This window comes from Equus asinus, chromosome 20, assembly GCF_041296235.1.
Source record: "Equus asinus isolate D_3611 breed Donkey chromosome 20, EquAss-T2T_v2, whole genome shotgun sequence".
NCBI lineage: Eukaryota > Metazoa > Chordata > Mammalia > Perissodactyla > Equidae > Equus > Equus asinus.
Genome location: NC_091809.1, coordinates 103,328,652 through 103,348,887, shown reverse-complemented (window position 1 = coordinate 103,348,887; position 20,236 = coordinate 103,328,652). Strand labels below are relative to the sequence as shown.

The 20,236-nt window shown below is 43.4% G+C and overlaps 1 protein-coding gene across 4 annotated transcripts in view; it reads right to left on the bottom strand.

The window, feature by feature from the left end:
• NELL1 (neural EGFL like 1) overlaps positions 1-20,236 on the bottom strand; it is a 779,413-nt gene that overhangs the window by 568,806 nt on the left and 190,371 nt on the right. For all 4 annotated transcript variants that reach the window (XM_070491352.1, XM_070491350.1, XM_070491351.1 and 1 more), the window contains exons 10-11: positions 16,260-16,333; positions 12,780-12,879 (exon numbers count right to left, since the gene is read on the bottom strand). In XM_070491352.1, coding sequence (XP_070347453.1) covers positions 12,780-12,879; positions 16,260-16,333 — 174 coding nt within the window. The remainder of the gene's footprint in view (positions 1-12,779; positions 12,880-16,259; positions 16,334-20,236) is intronic.

Here is a 20,236-nt window from a genome sequence, read left to right as displayed (position 1 = left end):
CAATAAATCACTTTGCCTGTCTAGGTATGTGTACGAGGAGCAGGCAACAGCAGCGATTTTCAAACTATTCCTCAGAGTCTTGGGCACAGACGAGTTTTCAGGCAGGGCTCAAGTCCCCCACCCATGACTCAAATAGAACAGCTCTGCTTTGATATCTTTGAACTACTGATCCTGTGAACAACAGTTTCTGGCTTTAAAAAGTACAGAAATCACTGAACTATATAAACTCTAAGTTTAATTCATTCAGTCACAACATTCTAGAACTTTTTTCTCTGAAATAGAATTTTAAAACCAACAGTATTTAGGCTGCACTTGGTCTAAGAGATGAGTATTATTAAGTAATAATAAAATGCATGCACCTATAATATGCCTGGCATTACACTAGATGTTTTAAATGGGGATAATAAAATTATATATCTTATTAATATGTGTAGAAAGAGTGAAACAGGCTAATCCATGTAAAGCACTTAGAACAACTCTGGATACCTACTGAGGGTCAACAAACTTAGCCACCATGATGAGAATGAGAATGATTATGATAGTGACAACACAACGCTGACAACAATGACTAAAGTTCAGAATAACCTGATAGTGCTGTTATCCTCAACTTCAAGATAAGAAAAGATAAGCTCAGACTCACTAACACCTAGCTAACAAGTGGGGCTGTCAGGGCTCTAAATTAGTTCTGGTGAATGCCAAAGCCCAGGGACTTTTCACTCCATCAGACGGCCTCTCAGATAGCAAAACCTAGCGGTACAAAGTGAAAGAAGGCTCGGGACACTAGGGAGTGGATCCACGGGACTAGATGAGCACAGTATCCTGTCCGGCCTCACTCCCTGCGACCTGTTAAGTGGCGATTGCCCCAATCAAAATCAGAGAGAGAACTTAACTTGTTGGAAATGTGATGGCCCCCTCAGTCAAGAACATTTCTACAAGGGCTTAGAAGGCTTATCACAACCACTACAACTAAAAGTCCTTGAGGACTTGCTACCAAAGGGACAATTTTTAGGCATCATACTTCTTTTTGAAGAGGAAGTGCCCAGACCTCCCTCCCCATGCCAGAATTGGTGAGGAATTAAGTTGTCACGCTTCCTTTCATTATGAAGCTTGACTCATGTCATATGTGCATCCATTATTACACGTATTCTTTGTCTATGTTTCTTTTGTCTTTCTTTCCAGGAGACTGCAACTGTCCTTTTCCTTCCACATGCATTTGACAGGCTGGAACACGGCCCCTCAAACACTGGTGATTTCCCAACGCGTCTCTATCAGGCACATGCCACGTCAATTCACAATGCAGGGAGTTGGGTAAATTGTATTTCAAGGACAGTGAAGGGCCCAGGGAACAAACCAACCTTAATGGCAAATATGCCAAAAGTGTGTGTTTTTTAATTAATCCAGGCCCTCATTCAAGCAAAATTTACTCACTGCTCACTTGCCTTTCTGCACCAGTGAATAATCATTCACTCGATATTTATGGGGCACCAACTCTGTGGACTGAAGCACCATGCAAGCTTCTGGGAGCAAAGCAAAGATGTTTGAGACATACTCTCTGCCCACGAGGAAATTACAAACTCTGAGGGGAGATAAGGCAAGTACAGGGGTAGCATAAAAAAAAGCAATCTACATTAAATGAGTTGTGAACAGTACAAATTATCATAGTGTTTCAGAGAAGGAGACATCACTGCTAAATGATACAAAACTTGACCTTGGGCTCATCATAGGCAGAAATGTGAAAAGGGGTGAGACGCAAATCCTAGTTGGAGGAATGGGACTCCAACCTTTGAGGGAGAAGGCTAAGTTTGGGGAAGCTCAAATAATCTGGCACAGATGTAAGGACAACAATAACATTTACTGAGCACATGCTATATGCTAGGCACTCAGCTAAGTGTTTACGTGCATTATCCCATTTAATTCTATGGACAATCCTATGAAACTGGATTATCTCTATTTTACAGATGTGGCAACTGAAGCTTGGAGAAGTGAGTGCACTTGCGGGAGGTACACAGAGCCAGAACCCAGGTCTGACTGAGGCCAGGGTTCTTTCTTTTTTTATTTTTTTATTGCGGTAACATTGGTTTATAACATTATATGAATTTCAGGTGTACATGATAACATATTTCGAATTCTGTGTAGATTACATCATGTTCACCAGCCAAAGCCTGTTACAATCCATCACCACACACACATGCCTAACCAGCCCTTTCGAGGCCAGTGTTCTTATTCACTGTATTCTTCTACGGTCCTCCCAAGAACAACAAATTCCTAAGCATTCTACGGTCCAAAGGACAAAGAAGGCGTTCTTTTTGTATGTGTCGATTCAGACAGACTACAATTTAGGTTTCTTCTCATTCTCAAAATATATATATTTTTGCTAGGTAATTCCAAACATTCTTAACAAAGAATCCTAACTTTAATCACTCCAACTTCTTTAAATCAGGGTCTAGGTCTCACCCATTTCTCTGAACCAAGAGCTTCCCACACGAGAACAGGTGGATAGATGGCTTATAGATGGATGGACAAATGGTCAGATAGAAACATGGGAGGGTGAATTAGTGAGAAAATGAATAGATGAATGAATCTCTAGTGGCATTTAACGCCCCCTTCTCAACCAACTGGAAGGCAAATGTGACTCGTTTGCCAGTCACCATTTTTCTTCTTTCAAACATTTTTACTGAGGTATAATTTACACACCAAAAAATTTACCTATTGTAAAGATATACTTTGATGATTTTTAGTAAATTTACACAGTTGTGCAGCCCTCACCACAATCCAGTTTTAGGATACTTCCATCACCCCAGCTAGTCAGCTTCAATCTTAAAACTGCACCTCAGCATCTGAGTTGGCTGCCAAGTCATAAATCCTCAATTACTTCTCCACATTTCAGAATCCTGGGCTTTGTCCTTCTTATCTGATGTGTCTGAATAGCGTGACATTTAAGATACAGGTCCTTCCCTTCCAGATATTCGTCTTCAGTTGCTACCTACAGGCTCTTTCTCGAGTCCTCTGGCTTGCTCTTAGTACAATTTTTTCTTCAGCTGGGTGATCAGCACAGTCTGATGCATGAGACTTCTCGAAGTCACCCTCTTTCTTAAATCAATTTTTTTTTCAGAACCAGAATTAGAAGCTGTGATCAGAGTAGAATACACACATAAACATACACACACACACACACACACCAATATTCAAGTTCTTTTACTTGGCTATTTTTAACATGTGACTCTAGAGTCTCTGGAATTATTTTCCTATAATTTGAAGCACATAGTGACATCTTTTAACTAGCACTGGCCCAAATTCAGAGAACACATTATAAAAGCAGCTACTTATTGACTTCTTCCAACATGCCAGGCATAGTGTTAAGCATGCCACACACCTCATCTCATGAAACCCTCACAAAAACCCTCAAGATTACTATTATTCTCACTTTACAAATTATGAAAATGTGGCTGAGATTGTTAGCAACTTATCCAAGGTAACATAGCCAGGAAGTGTCAGAGTCATGATTTAACTCTAAAGTTTTTGTTAAAACCATTAAGGAAATAATTCTTCTGTGATGTAAATACTTGGGAGCAAAGATAACTACTGATGCTTACTCTCTGATGATGCTTGTGGACCTCAAACCTTCTACGTCCTGTAAAAGTTTTTAAGTAGGTCCATTTAGGACCCAACTGAAGGTTTTGCCCATCTGTTCTTAGCAGAAATTGACAGTAGGACAGTGCTCGCCCCCAATCATTTCAGGCCTCTGACTGAAGACATCCACCCTTTTCTAGAAGCAATAATAAATATTAAGTAAAAATAATAAATAAAGGCTCAAAGTCCTCTCTAAGAGAACAGGAAATAAAACTGACTGTTTAGCATCCCACTTTACGTATGTTATGTCACTACAGCCAATAGCCACTTGACACTCCATCGGGGTGTCCTCACAGGCATCGGACAGCTCACCGAGCCAAAACAACTTTGATGTGAGTTCCTAGATCCGCGTTCACCCAGATCTCCACATCCTTCCCCAGCACCTTTATCCCCCTAAACCAGAAAACTGGCAATTATCTTTGCCCTGACTCCTCAAATACTGGCCCTTTCCAATTCCTAATATGATGAGTATAAGACACTTCAACATTTAAATACATATCAGATCAAAGTAAACATGACACGGTATAAAGGAATCCATAAATGCGTAGAGACCCACACTACGTTTCTCTAGAGGCAAACATATAGCCAATTCCTCTCACACAATTCAACCTTTATTGTTAGATACAGAGTTGTGCAATTATTAATACAAATATATGGTAATGTTACATTGAGTTTTTCATGTTTAATTAATATGGAATATAAAAGTTGGAAATACTGTGTAAATTTTACATCAGCATCATTTATATAAAAAGTCATATAATACATCCATGGAGGTATTCAGTTGTGAAAATATTTCCTTTTGTAAGTTTATACTTTTTCAGAGTAGCATCTTTTATTCTTAAACCAGAAACCCACCAGCCCAGTCCTGAGTTGCTGATGATCAAAGTCATCGCAACTTCCTTACTCCAAAATAATAAAGACTAAAGAAAAACCAGCAGAAGCAACCTGGAATGGAATTTTTGAGCAGCTTTCCAATAGTTCTACATTTAGTAAATATCCATAATTGGGGAAAATGTTAAAAACACCATGCCAATGAGAACCTGACACTTCTAGGCAGCGGTGGGGGGTGGAGAGAAGGAATACAAGCTGCCCACTCAGGTCAGGTTACAATTTCCTACAACTGTACATAACTGGGCAGAGACTCAGTGCCCGAAAACTGGCCTGGTGCGTCAATTTTACCTCGTCAATCTCCCTTTCTTCTCCACTGCACAGCAACAAGGAAAACCCACCTTATGCCAAACTGCTATCATCTCTCATGTGGCCGTCGCCTCATCTGCCCTCCTGTCTTGTCTCTACTCTATTTTCTACACAAAGGGATCCTTTTGAAACATAGATTGGCTCATGTCACTCTCCTCCTTAAAAATCTTCCAAGGGCTACCATTTTATTTAAGAAAAACACAAAATCCTTAACTTTGATTTTAGGGAATAAACAAGACCCCCTCTCTCCCTCCATCATTCCCTCTGGCCATAGCAGCCTTTCCTGTAATTCCCCTGGATTCCAATCTCTCTGATTCAAAGTCTTTGCAAGCTTGTTCCACCAACTCAGAGCATTCTCATCCATCCCTGCCAGAATAATTTCCACTCAGTCTTCAAGTCCCAGCTTAAATATAATCTATTCAGAGATGGCTTCCTTGTCTCCCAAGTCTAAATATAGCCCCATTAGTCTCTCTCACACCACCCTATTCTTGCTTATCACAGTTATCACATTACTGACATGTTTATTTCTGTGTTTATTTATTGAGTGTCTATCTTCCTGTTAGAGGGCAACTTGTTCAAGGGAAAGGATTGTGCAAGTTTGGTCAGCTTGCACCTAACACAACATCCAACACATTATAGGCACTCAATAAATACGTCTTGAGTTAATGACTAAATCGTAACAGTTCTCCAAAATAAGAATTAAAGAGTGTTTTAAAGACAAATAAACCAAGGCTCAAAGATGTTAACTACATTCCCAGTAGTTACACAGCCAGTAGATGATGGGTGAAATAGAGCTATAAATCTAAATATGATGATTCTTTTTCTTTTTCTTTTTGGTGAGGAAGATTGGCCCAGAGCTAACATCTGTGCAATCTTCCTCTATTTTGCATGTGGGACACTGCCACAGCATGGCTTGACGAGCTGTGTATAGGTCCACACACGGGATCCGAACCCACAACCCCCAGGCTGCCGAAGCAGAGCATGCAAACTCAACCACTACACCACCGGGCTGGCCCCCCTAAATGTGATTCTAAGCCCCAGCCTCTCTACACCACCCTTCATGACTTCTCAGCCATGATTTTAAACATCCAAGGACACTCAAGGAATGCTGACCCTGGCCTCAGGAGACCAGGACTCTGTTAGCCATTAGCATTTTCTAGTGTATGACATGCCTTAAATCTTTCCAAAGGAACAAACCTTGTATTTTTCCTCCAGGACACACTCCATGATTACTAGTTGCTGGGGGACTCAAAGTCAGAAGAAAAATAACATCACACAACAGACCACCACCCATGGATGAGATACCAAGATGAGCGAGACCCCCTGGGAGCTCACACTCGAGAGGTTAAAATGAGCAGATGCTCAGAGGAAGACACATAATCTGCTGAAATGAGGTTCCAGGTTTTACTCAAACCACCTCCTTAACTTTAGTTCCTAGCAGAAATAGTATTCACTTATTTGACAAGTATTTTTTAAGCACCTATCATGTGCCCAGGCACTGAGCTAGGCAATAGGGATAGAACAAAAATATGCAGTAAACATGCCCCCATTCATCTCACCCTCTAGCAGGGAAGACTGACGTTGAGTATCAGATTACAAGGAGCTACTGCGATGGTGAGGAATGTGACACAGAGAAGGTTCCTAACACAGGTACTAAAGAGGAGATTTGAAGGATGAGTGAGGTGGGCTGGACAAAGGGTGGGAGTTCCAAACACAGGGAGCAGCACACGTGCATGACAAGTTCAAGGAAATTCATGAAGAAACATAAATGCTGGGGTCACACTTTTTCTCCTCTAATTGGGAGCACTCTAAAATCTGGACTCCCCCTAGTGGTCCTGTATGTAGAGCTCTGTTGCCAGTGAGAGACCAATAACACTCGTAAAAGGATTTGCTGTCTTCAACTTCACTGGTCTAATCTGCATATAATAAACCTCACCTATGATTAGGCCCCCTAAAATGCCATTCTCCAGACCCCACTCTGTACCCTTTATAATTATAGCCAAAACATCCACCCATCTGGCTTCTACAGCCAATGATGAACGAGCATCTTTATGATTTACTACTGTGACCTCTTGCACAACAAAGGAATGAATAGGCCACTGACTTTGGGCAAGACTTGGCTTTTCTCAGATAGTTAAAGTTTGATTCCACATAGAGCACCATTGCTTGTCCTCGATCTCCTAACCCTAATGTAACCCCCGGCAGGTCAGGCAGGTTACCTTTGAAATGATGCACCTCGACAATCTGAAAATGCACTGCAGAGTCCTCTACCCTAATTCAAATCCTGCGAGTCAGTACCTCTCATGTCACTGCTGCTGCCCAATCTTGAACGTCACATATGGAGCAAAGGTGTACTAAGGACAGGATATTCCCTGTGCCTCATTGGTATGGTGACAGCTACACCCTGGAGTGGCTACGAGGGATATGGCCAAAAAATCCTTTATGAGGACTAGACACCCTCATGTACTCCACAACCAACACACATACCACAGAAGCCTGGGCCCTTGGGGGTGAGGACATTCCTTTAGCTCCTGGTGGCACGGGGTGGGCCATCAGGATAGGCCTGCCGGAGACTGAGCTCTGGACTCTCACATTCTATCCTAGAAAGCAATGGGTTTCTTCTACAAGAGTCAACAGTTAAAGGTCCTCTTGTCCAAGGCAGCCTGGCCTTAGTTCCAGGTCTTCTCTCTGGGGCAAGGATCCATTGTGGCACTTTCAGGGCCACAGGCATCATGGACTCCCTGAGACTGTACTCTCCTTCAAACGCCCTGCTTTCCCAGCCTCTACAGTTGGATGGATAGCCCTGTCTTTCCAGTCTGCTTTAGCCCAGGGCTACAGGGATTTCGATCAGATTCCATCTATCAGTAGGCAGAGGACATGACCCGTCTGCAAACGCCAGTCCCTCTATGTAGACACTAGCTTACATTCTCAATAAGCGCCTCTTTTCTGGGTCTCTTCTCACCTCAAATACCCTGAAATCCTCTCTCTAAAACCATTTCAATTACAAATTCACCTAAAATGATGAGGAAGACTAGAAAAGACAATCACGTGATACCAAGAGTCCCTGGGAGGATTTAATTGAAGGGCATAAAATCCTAAATAGGACAAATAATCTCAACTCATTTCAGCCCAGGCCAGATGACAAGGCAAGTGAGCATGAATTAGAATTACCGATAAACACATTGGGAACAGATGTCAGAACGAACTTTTTCCCCAACACCGAAAGTCTTAAACGTGCAGCAAAACCCTCCAAAGTCATTGGCAACATTGAAAATACAATTAGAGTCAATTATGAGGAGAATAAAACCCTGAAGAGTGTGTCAAGAATTCCGGGGCGGGCCAGATGATGGGTACGTGTTCCCAGAGCAATCCTGAGAATGCACGATCAAGATTAGCGGGTTTTTTTTTTTCCCTTTAACCAAGAGCACTGGTGATTCACGAGCAATCTTTTTCTGCTGGGGCTACATTCATGCCTTTATTATTCCTTCCCAGAAGGCGCATAGATGTCACTCTGGTGCCCGCTCCCCCTTCTCCACCTCATGGCTTCACACTTCGAGTGGACAGGTTCCTGCTTTAGCCATTACCTTAAGGTAATGAAGAGGGTAAACAAATGTCATGCACTGGCAGCAACGGTCTTGAGTGTCAGAGAGAAACCAGAGCAATGATTAGGGCTGTTCTGGGTGGTGCTGCTGGTGACGAGTCTTGGACTCCAACAATTGCAAAGTGTCCTCTCCCTGCCAATGTCCATCACCTTGATTCTTTCTGCATGTGTCTTCCCTAACTGTTTCGTGGTTCTTTCCTTAGGGCATCCTGGCTGTACCAGTAGCCCTGTGGATTTAACCACCTGTTCAGCTGATTACCTCCATTTTCCTCTAAAGGGCGGGGAAATTAGTTACAGCATTTGGCATGACCCAAGATTTGGAGAGGCGAGGTGTGTGAATCCCTAGTCTGGATATCAGTTCTGTTGATACCATGAGCACCATGAGTCAGTCAGAGCCTGTTACTCTTAACTCTAAGGTCTTAGGTGTAATTCTCACGAAGAGAAAAACTCAGTGTAAAGCTACAGTCTGTACCTCTCTCCCTGATTAGTCAGTGGCGGGGAGGGTGGCAAAGTGTGTAACCAGTTATGAAACTAGGCATGACTCAATAAAAAAATTAGCTTCAGAATCAAGTCAACAAGTTATAACTTGAGGAAACAAGGCATAACTTAGCAAAATGAATTTTAACATTATTTCATATATGAAGTATATAGAGTCTATCAGCTGGCACGGAAAATAACTTCAAAGTCACTGACGTGAAAATGATAGAAATATTCCGTATGGGAGGAACAAATCTTTATCTACCTTGTCTCCTACATTTACAGCATCAATTCATAAAATGTGATCATTAAAACAAACATTATAAGAAACAGTTGGAGAGCTTTATGGTTATTATATAATTGGCTAATTGGGATCAGAAAACAAAATCCCTCTCTGTGCTTTCTCAAATCGTCAGTCTAACCCTCCTCAACTAGTGCAGCTCATCTGAGTCCCAGGGAAAAGAAACCTCAGAGAATCTCAGTTCCCCAAGCAGGCGAGAGAATGGTTTTGAGGTACTCATCCGAGGAAAGATACTCTGCTGGGGTGAATTCCCCTCAGACTAAAGGCATTCACAGGAAGATGGAGAGAGACAATAAATATGCTAATTGAAAGGTCTTCAGCACAGGTATTGGAAGAGGCTACAACCACTTCCGTTTCTGTAATCAATAACATCAAGGAGGCAGAAACCACAGCCCTGTGCTCATCCCTGAAAAACACATTTCAGGTCACTGGAGCCCCATCTGCTCGCTTGCTGCCCGCCAGTCAGTAGATAATCTCAACCCACAAAGCAAATGGTACAGCCTTTCCACATGCAGGATAAAAATTACTTTACATAGAAATTGAGTGTCTCTCACCTTTTCATTGCTTTCTGTTTGGGAGAGGGGAAAGGAGGAGGGGAGAGAAGAACTGAATAATTTGCCTTCGAGGAGACCCACTGGGCTTTCCCAGTCTTGTCAGAATAGTAATAGTCCAACCCTTTCCTCCTCTTGCAAGACTCCACTCAGAAAACAGGAACCCAGAGGATAAGGTAGAAGATATAATGTAAAAGACAAATAGAGGTCAAAGGGGAAAAATATCTCCCACAACATTGTGAGAGACTATTATGTTACTTCTAAAGACGCTCTTGGGAAATAAATGGGAATTAAGAGACACGGAGTAAAATTCATGGAGAGCACAGTTTGAGACAACAGACTTTTGAGCTCATCTGGATTGATTTTTTGTTAATTGCCATATAAATTTTATGTTTTCATGAAAAAGAGAAGACCCTACTGCCCAGACAAACATGCCTTTCATTGTCTGATTGTCTGATGTGCAGAGCCAGCCCCAGCCTGTGGACAAGTGGGACGGATGTTCCGGGCTCCTGTCTGCTACAGGCACCAGAGGAGATAACGACAGTAAGTGGTGCTAAAAGGGGCCCTACTCAAAAATGATGTTTTCTCCATTCCAGTGTCTCAATTCTGAGATGAGCGTATAGGAGAAAGCCAAGAGAACCGATATACCCAAATGGTTTAATTCGACCCACTCCCCACGAGCAGTCCTTCCCCATAATTTCTTTTCCAAAGACATGCTCTGGTTCCTGTCAAAATGTAAAGTCGTCAAGAAGTACAAATAATTCTTACACATGCACCTACAAAAAAAAAAAAATCAGCTGCCAAATAAAAGAATTAATAGTTTCCTGGCTGAGAAGGAAGCCGGTAAGGAAGAAGGAAAAAATCCTCAATGTCACAGATTGGCCCTGGCTACAATCTAATCTATGAAGTCTTATTCCTGCCTCCCACTTTTTGGTAAAAGCAACCAGGTTTCTAGCAGTGGGAGCCCTGAACAAGTCTACTTTTCAATGAGACATCACATCTTTCAGCATCTTCATTGGTAAAGAAGTGTATGCATCCAGAGAAGCGCTAGCAGAAGCAGTGGCACCTGGTTTATTGTAAATTGGGTCAGAGTAATGAAATTCCTCTTGAATTTCTGTGGGATAATCAATGACTCTGCTCTAATGAAACCATAAATCAGAAAGGATTTACATAAACTGAGTCCCACACTTGGCACCTCAACAAATGGCGAATGATAGATTTTGCATTAAATTATAAGACCTACCTAATAACCCTATCAGTTACCAAGAAATGCATCCCTCTGAAAATCCCAATCAATCTTTAGGTCTTTCTAAAGTATGCCCGCTGCAAACAGGCTTATAGCCATGAAAGCAGATAAGTCAAAGAAGATATTCTTATGGCCTGGTCCACATGACACTGTTTCTAAGAGCCCTTCTCGGCTATCAACACACTGTCTTCCTAGGAATTTTACCAAAATATAGTGCTCTCATGACCAGCCACAGAAAGAAATCTCAGCCTAAGCCAAAAACTCTCCGTGATAAAATATACAACACTTTTATATATAAGAAGGTCCTAGAGGAGGGGTCAGCAAATGAAAGGCTACCACCCGGTCTTGTAAATAGAATTTTATTGGAAGACAGCCACATCCATTCATCCATCTACCTATTGCCTATGCTGCTTTTGCAATACAATAGCAGACTTGAGTAGCTGCAACAGAAACCTTCTGGCCCCTCAAAGCCTAGAATATTTGGTTTGGGTGCCTTTACAGAAAATATTTGCCAGTCCCTGTGCTAGAGAAGACAGAAAAAAGTACACTATGAGGTCATCTGAGCTGAACTGCTATGCTGCTGGAGTCTTTCTCCCTCTACAAGCTTCACGGGGTATTTGAGAAGGTGGAGAAGGATTTGTGGTGGGTCTACGCTCAAAACAATGGCTATCGGCTTAACTGGATTGGTTTTTTAAGATTTTGAATAAATTTCAGGTTCTCCTAATCCATCTAATTCTGCCTGAGTGAGAAGTTTCAGAGCGGAAGTGATGTTTGAGCTGGGGTTTGAAGAAATAAGAATAAGTTTGGGGAAGAAGGGAATTCCAGGAAGTGAGAGCAAAACAGCTTCTGCCCAAGAATTAATTAGCAATTACGTATGACTTATGTGAAGTTTTTTCCTTGAAGGAAGTAAAAAAGTTTCATATCAGTCTACGAGTTAAGGGTTCACTACAAGTCATCCTCTGTCAGGATAAAAATTACTTTGCACAGAACTTGACTGTTTCTCACCTTCATTACTTTCTGTTTTAGAGACAGAAAAGGGGGAGCGGAGAGAAGAACTGAATAATTTGCCTTAAAAGAGGCCCACTGGGCTTTCCCAGTCTCGTCAGAATCATAACTATCCAAGACTTTCCTCTTGCAAGACTCCACTCAGAAAACAGGAACCCAGAGGACAGGGGAAAAGACAAATGGAAGTCAAAGGGGAAAAATATTCCCCACAATATCGTGAGAGACTATGATGCTACTTCTACAGACGCTCTTGGGAAATAAATGGGAATTAAGAGAGACAGAGTAAAATTCATGGAGAGCACAGCTCGAGACAACAGACCTCTGAGCTCATCTGAATTGATTTTTCCTTAATCATCATATAAATCTTATGATTTCATGAAAAAAAGAACACCCTACTGCCCAGAAAAGTTTGCCTTTCATTTTCTGATTGTCCAATGGGCAGAGCAAGCCTCAGCATGTGGACAAGCAGCATGGATGTTCTGGGCTCCTTTCTGCCATGCGTCAGCAGGGGCAGGATACTAGGAGCCTGCGTTATTCCATTTAATCTTCACAGCAGCCCTATGAAATATGTGCTATTATCCTCATTTTACAATTGACAAAACTATGACAGAGAAAAATAAACAAGATATTACTTTTTTTTTAGGATTTAGGTTTTTTTTTTTTTTTTTAGCAAATGCAAGTTTCTAAGGAGCAGAGCCTGGATCCATGTTTATCATCACACTTATTCACTCAACCCTCACACCCCCAGGGCCCCCCACCAAGCCCGCTCACCTCTGCAGACGCTGCAGCACTGATTCTCTGGGAGAATGTGATCCTTGTCTGAGCAGTTCAAAGGAGGGCACGCTTCTGTAATTTTCACTAAAACTCCACCCTGGAAGCCAAATAATAGGGAAACAAAAAATGTTCAGATTTTTAGTCAATGATACAAATGACTAATGCTCATTGTTAACAGGCCGCAGGGTTAACAACCTACAATAGGTAACGGTGCTCCCAGGAATTGCACGATAATGACAAAGTCACAAATTAAATTGGTGAGACTCCTGGAAGAGAAGGTAAATTTCCCTTTCTATATCAAAAGAGCCTCAATTGCAACAAATGCATTTGAGTATCTACTATGTAGCAGAAGGTGGCTAAAAACGGTGTGCTGGTAAATTATTAACAGTTGACTGTTGAATGTGGGAGTCCTAATTTGGAACATTTGCTGATTTCTGTGATGTAAATACCCCAACGATGACTGATTCTGAACTACCAACATGATATCATTGACCCGACTTGGGAAGTTACGTAAAATGAGCTCTCACAAGCCTCTCACGAGCTTCTATGAGCTAATTTTGACACTCCCCTGGGACCACAAGCACTGCGAACCTAGAGATAAATAAGACATCTCCCTCACCCTTGATGACCTCACAGTTTGGATGGAGAGAGAAAAAAAATCTCTGTAACTAGAAACCATAATATATACAGTAAGCCCTAATAAATGTACTCTAAAGTATGAGGTGGCATGGGAGAATAATTAATTCCACCCAGGTGGGGAGAAATTATGAAGAAAATGCCTATGCCTTATTTGAAGGGACTTAAATCATGGAATAAGATAAGGAAGAAGAGATTTTCCTGGCAGAGGAAACAGACAAGAACCAAGGTGCACAGGTGCGAATGCACTAAGAGGGTTAGTTAGATGAGCACTGGATTTTCTCTAGACATCAATAAGATCTCTTACAATAAAATTTTAGGGGCCGGCCCGGTGGCACAGCGGTTAAGTTTGCACGTTCTGCTTCTCGGCGGCCCGGGGTTCACCGGTTCGAATCCCCGGTGCAGACATGGCACCACTTGGCATGCCATGCTGTGGTAGGTGTCCCATGTATAAAGTAGAGGAAGATGGGCATGGATGTTAGCTCAGGGCCAGTCTTCCTCAGCAAAAAGAGGATGATTGGCAGTAGTTAGCTCAGGGCTAATCGTCCTCAAAAAAAAAGAATAATACATAAAATAAAATTTTAAATATTCAGCAGGTGAACCTTTATGTCCCTACTTCACCAAAGGTCCTCTTTGTTGACATTACTAGAGTCTGTATTTAGTTCCATTCTGAATTTTAAAAATTAGTCTATTAAGTACTATTAAAAAAGGGTTTAAGGGGCCAGCCCAGTGGCACACTGGTCAAGTTCTTGCACTCCACTTAGGCAGCCCAGGGTTCACTGGTTCAAATCCCAGGCGTGGACCTACACAGCACTTATTAAGCCATGCTGTGGCAGGTGTCCCACATATAAAATAGAGGAAGATGGGCACAGATGTTAGCTCAGGGCCTATCTTCCTCAGGAAAAAAAAAAAAGAGGACAATTGGCAGCAGATGTTAGCTCAGGGCTAATCTTCCTCAAAAAAGAAAAGGGGGGCGTGGTTTAAGATGCTTCTCTTTTACCTAAAATGTTAAGTTTTTCTCTCCCATTCTTAAGAAGTTGGTTAAGTCACCCAAGAAGCAAGCTCATGAAGGGGAGTCTCATTTAAGGCCAAAAGGTAATTCTCAGCATAGATGGGAGAATAGGATGGAGCTGGGCAACTAAGAGGGTTGGGCGAGATATTGGTTTTCCATCTTCAACAGACTATCATTCCAGTGGCCCCATCCTCCTCTGGTTTGGCAGGAACTCCCATATATCAGGCACATCCATTCTTAAATATGAGCATGAACATAACTTTAAATGTCAAATTTCATTTCCAACTACTCATCTTTTGGATTATTTACACCATGGCTTCTTCTCCTTTCCCACAATTCTGAGCCCAGACAGTCCAGCCCCTAACACAGTCTTATCTTTTTTCCTTCCCCGTTGCTTTTCATTTCCCCATCTATCCCAAGGTATCTAGGTCTCTCGCTTTTCTCCTGACTCTGGCCTCAAGGTCTAAGAGCTGATTCTGCTCCTCACCCTCAGCCCCCCTTTCAGCAACATTCCATTCTCACTCCTCAATCCAGGCCTCACTGGGGGGCACCCAGCCTCAGGAGTTAGCACCAGTCCTGAGGCTCGTGTGCCTCTCAGCTGGACCTTCGTTTCTGCAACAGGGAATCAAACCAGTTATTACAAACCGATAGATATTAATAACCTCGCTATCAGCAGCGTAAGCTAAATGCAAATGCAAACCTCCTGGGGTAGACTCTGGCCAAAGAGAGAGAAGAGACAGGAAACAGCCTTCCGTCCCCACAAGCCTCCCATAAAGAACTGGATTCAAGCACCTTGAGAGCTTCTGTAGGTCTCTAAATGCCCCATTCTCCTCAATCTCTACAATACACTGCTTTCTTTTCCCCAGAGATGTGATGAAAAGCAAATGAGATAGTGTAGGTCCGAGTACTTGCAAAGATGGTCTATTCTGAGCCACAGTGGTCCAGTCTTCTCTCTGGAGATGCCTCGCAAAGCCAGCTGTGCTTAGTGATGCACCACTTCACATTTCTCTCCCTCCTCTCCTTCCTTCCCTGTTTCTCACTCTTGCAGTTCTGGGAGGGCGCCTCACCCAACCAAGTGCATGGCTGGCTCTCACCCTTTATCCAGCACTTTGTTCAAATATTACCTCCTCAGAGAGGCCTTCCCAGATCACCCATCCCCACCAAAAGCTCTCTATCCTTTCAGCCTGCTTTGTATTTTTTATAGACTTCAACATCATAGGGTATATTTATTTGTTTATCTTCTTCTAGTATTGTCTCCCCCACTAGACTGCAAGTTCTGTAAAGATGGGGGCTTTGTTTTGGTCACTGCTGTATACCCAGAATCTAGTGCAATGCTGGTATGCAGCAGGTGCTCAATGCAGGTTTGTTGAGTGATTACTGAATGAGATCTATGGTTCTACCTATCTTATTTCAAGAAACACATGGGAGGGGGAAGGCAGGAGCATTTTCTGACCTTATATCAAACCCTTGGGGGTAGAGATGTCCACAGCTGGAATCACAGACTGATTCCCCCAACACCAACTCAAAACCCTTTTCCAGGGCCACCTGCCAACCTCCCTGGCTCACAGTAGCTGCCGGCTGCCTTCCCCTCCTCAGAGCCTTCCTTCAACAGCCTTTCCAAGGTCACCTGGTCCAGAGCTGATGGCAAGCTAACCACGCAACGACAGTGGCTGGGCCCTCCCATTCTGGACTCCCGCCCACCACAGAGGGTCCTTCCCCCTCAGGGATCCACTCAGGCCAAAATGCTCCACTCCAGAACCCTGTATAAAGCCCACAAATCTATCTGTTAATTAGCCACAAGTGTTGTGGATCATAAGGTTGAAACTTACTCGGCATTCCCGACAGCTCTTGGTTAAAATCCGCTGGCCTTCTGCAAGGACTTTCCCTCCGTAGATACATTTTGCTATAATAAAACAGAAAAGTGGGTCAGATATTTATGCTATTCAACAACATGACCTCAGAGGTGCCATCCAACTCCCACAGATTCCACAGAACATAAATTCTCTGATTCTAAACAATATAAATCTCCTCATCTAGAGGAAGACATTGGAAGAGCGAGGAGATAACTGTTGAATCCCCAATCAGACTGCCATCTTGATTGTTTGCCATGAGTCCTTCATACCAAGGATATACAATTATTTCAATGTTGCAGTTGCCAAAGGAACTAGAGAATGAATCGATGTGGTGAGGAGGTAAAAGGAAGGAAGGAGTGGCTGTCATGTCCGTGAAGCGCAATAGCAGTAGCTCTGATTCAAACACTCCAGCCATAAAATGAATGACCAGGTGAAAGGGGACTCGTTCTGTTCATCAGAACCTCAACCACAATGCAGAAGGATGCCATTTTTTTGACCTGCAATCATGCGAAGTGCATATCCTTAACCTATCTGTTCCCTGGGAGCTCAAAGACAACCAAGAAATACAAGCCATGCCAGTATAATGCTATATCAATGCAGGAGAGACCGCCTTTGGAAAGGTGAGCTTAACTGGCTGATAGGGAGGCCATGGGGTAGAGACAGGCCTTGTAGAAAAGTTCAAAGAGAAGCATAAATGGAGCTCCCACCACTCAGTTTAGATTCCACTGGGACTCAGTCCTCACTCAATTTAGATTCCAACTTGGCGACCCACTTTTAAGCAAGCACAGAATATGTTAATGTGATATGACTCTAATGTGTCTCCACCAAATTCTCCAGCCACATCAACAGGAACAGAGCATCAAGGGCCTGATGGCTCCCTGTCCTGCACAGATGAGGATCCTTCCTGCCCTCGTCCCTCAAGAGAAGCAGAAGTGAAGACATGCACTCTAAGAGCTAAAACCACCTCACCCCTCAGAGTGTCCATTTCTGAATCTCTTAGAAAGAAGTTAACTAAATTTGGTAGTTTCCTAGTTCTACAATTTTCTCACTCTCATGCAATGTTCAAGTACGTCAGGACCTTAGGGGTCAACTTGCCCCACTTCCTCTTGTTAGCCACAGGAAGAGAACAAGCCAGAGTCACTGGTTTACTTAACAGCACAATCTGAAAGTGGATGCTGTGGTGTGCTACCCAGATCCCCCTCCAAGCCCAAAGGACACACTCCTGCAGCTGCTGAGACAGTCGATGACCAACAGCTCTCAGCTGAACAGTGATCTAGGACTTGTCCTTGGTTGAAGAGAGCCACCTTGCCCAAGGTCAAGTCCCCTTCCTGAGCAGCCCACATCCAAAGAGTGGTCGATGAACACAGTACAAAGTCCCGGCCCTTTGCCCCAACTCAGGACAACTCTTAAAGGTCACCCCAGGTCCGGATCTCCCTATAGAAGGGACTGAGCTATTTGTGGTAACTGCATTGCAGTTCTGCCTCTTCTTCTGCCCAGTTCTGCTTCTTTCACTATCTCACTCCCGCCCCAGAACTGATCGTCACAGAACCTCCTAATAAAGCACTAGCTAATCTCCATTTCTAACTGTTTCCCCTCAGAACCTGCAACAGCCCACACCTGACTCAAATCTGTTCCACTCCATCCACTCTCGGTGAACGGCGCCAGCATCCACCCCACCACCCAGGATCCTTCTAACCTCTCCCTCATCTCACCCCCATCCTGATCAGCACCCAAATGCCAGCAATGCTCCCTCCTTAAGTTTCTCAAATTAATCTAGTTTCTCCACTCCCCACCACCTACTCCAGATACTAAGTTTGTTCGGGCCATCACCATCCCTACTTTTTAGTCTACCAGAACTTCCTAACTTGTCTCCATGTTCTGGTCTCAATCCTATCCAGTCCTTCCCGCATACAACAGTCAGACATGTTTTATTACATGCAAATATGAGGCCCTGCTTTAAAACCATTATGGCTCGTTAATGCCCTCAGAACATAGTCCAAAGTCCTTAATTCAGCACACAAGGCCATGCATGTGGCCCCTTCCTTATCTCTCCGGCTTCGAACTCACCAATTCCTGTGCATTCATACCCCCTCCCGAACATTCCCACCTCCACATATACTCTAGCCACGCTTTCTCTCTTGCTTCCGGGATTTGCATATACTCTTCTCCTCTCCAGGATCACTCGACCACTCCTTTCCCTGGCAATCTCCCATCCTATATACCCATCAGTCTCAAGTTGGGCCTGACTTCCCCCAAAAAAGTTGTTCGTGACCTCTAACACTGGTGAACTTCCCTCACTGTGTCTGTCGTACCCTGGACCCAGCCCTGAGTGAGTACAAATCACATTTTATCTCAGTTGCTCATTTCATTACACATCTCTCCTGCTGTAACCTCCATAAGGGTAGGGACTATGTCTATTCACAATTTTATCTCCAGCCCCAAGCTCAGTGCCTCTCTGGGCTTATTGTTAGGAACAACAAATTATTCTAGAATTAATGAGCCTCCAGCTGTAGCAAAAACTAATCAAATTTCTTGTGTCCCAGATAGTTCTTTTTGCTATTCAATACAATTTCAAACATTAAAAGCAGATAACAACGCAATCAGAATAAAACCAGCAACAATAACAAAAGAATAGAGAATCAATACAATTTTTTAGATAGATCCCCTTTCTCCCTCCACTTAAAAAAAATTATCCCTGATCATCTTTTAGGCCTCAATTTTCTCGATAAATCAGTTGACCATGACTCATTGGTCCTAATGATGTGGATTCCCCAAGTCACTTGTATGGGGAGACTACACCTCCAAGGGCCTGGAATTCCTGTCTAATAAACTCCCAAACTCCCAAACGCAGCTGCCGCCAACTTGGCAAGACGGCTTGCTCCAGAGTGACAGTTCTGCTAAATGCGCTGCCATCAAATCTGCCATCTGCTTCCCGGCCCAGGCTTGGAAGCAAAGAAATAGACTTTTCTCCCTCATTTTGCCCCTTGCCACCCCTGCGATGTACGAGCACACTTGCTACCCTGTCCTCAGATGTTACCTGACTCCTCTCTTCCTCTGCCTGACTCCCCAGCACTCCTAACTGGAGACGGGAACGTCTTCTTGTTTACCTTCACACCACACACGGGGACACAGCCATCTCTCAAAGCCACCTGTCTGGTATAAAATTGAATGTCCACTGAACTTTATGCCCTCACATAGCAGGCTGTTTAAGGGGCTGTGAATGATGTCAACATGGTGCCACATGCCTCAGCCATTGGCAGTTCGGTCCTGACGCAGGACACGTATATGATTACAATAACAGTATCAATGAAACTATCTTAGGACAGCTTTTAGGATCTCCACTGGAGGTCCCAAGAATTCCCCCTGCTTTCTCATATTCACCCTGCTTCTCTGAGAGTGGCCCCCGTCCCCTGTCACTGCCCTCCATATGCCTAACATCAGTCCTCATTATCCAACCTCTTGATCTACAGCCAAAAGGCTTTTTGTGATGTCTGAGGAAATTCAAGCATAAGGTGAGTCAGGCTCCAGTGCCTTTGGCTGGGGCATTTGGGACTCCATTCAAATAGCTTTCGGTAGGAGTAGAAACGTAAATGGATACCTGAAGCCCTTCATGCCACACTGGAGACATGCAAACCAGAATCTTTCACAGTGTCCAACCATGAAATTGAAACCCAGCACCAACACACACTTCTCCACGATGTCAGAAACAAATGTACTGGGATTTACAGAAACAGTTATGCGGTTCTATGTTTTTGCACCCGCAGACATCTGGCCCTCCAAATTTGGACCTGATTTCTCTATTGCAATGATCGGACGCTTTGCCATTTGGGTGCACGCTGAATAAACAATTGACAGGTATGCGTTGCCCCCTCCCCCCCCCACGTCAGATGTGGACGCGAGGTCACTCTGTCTTTATTTAGGTATTTGTACCCTGCACACACGCCAGCCATCCC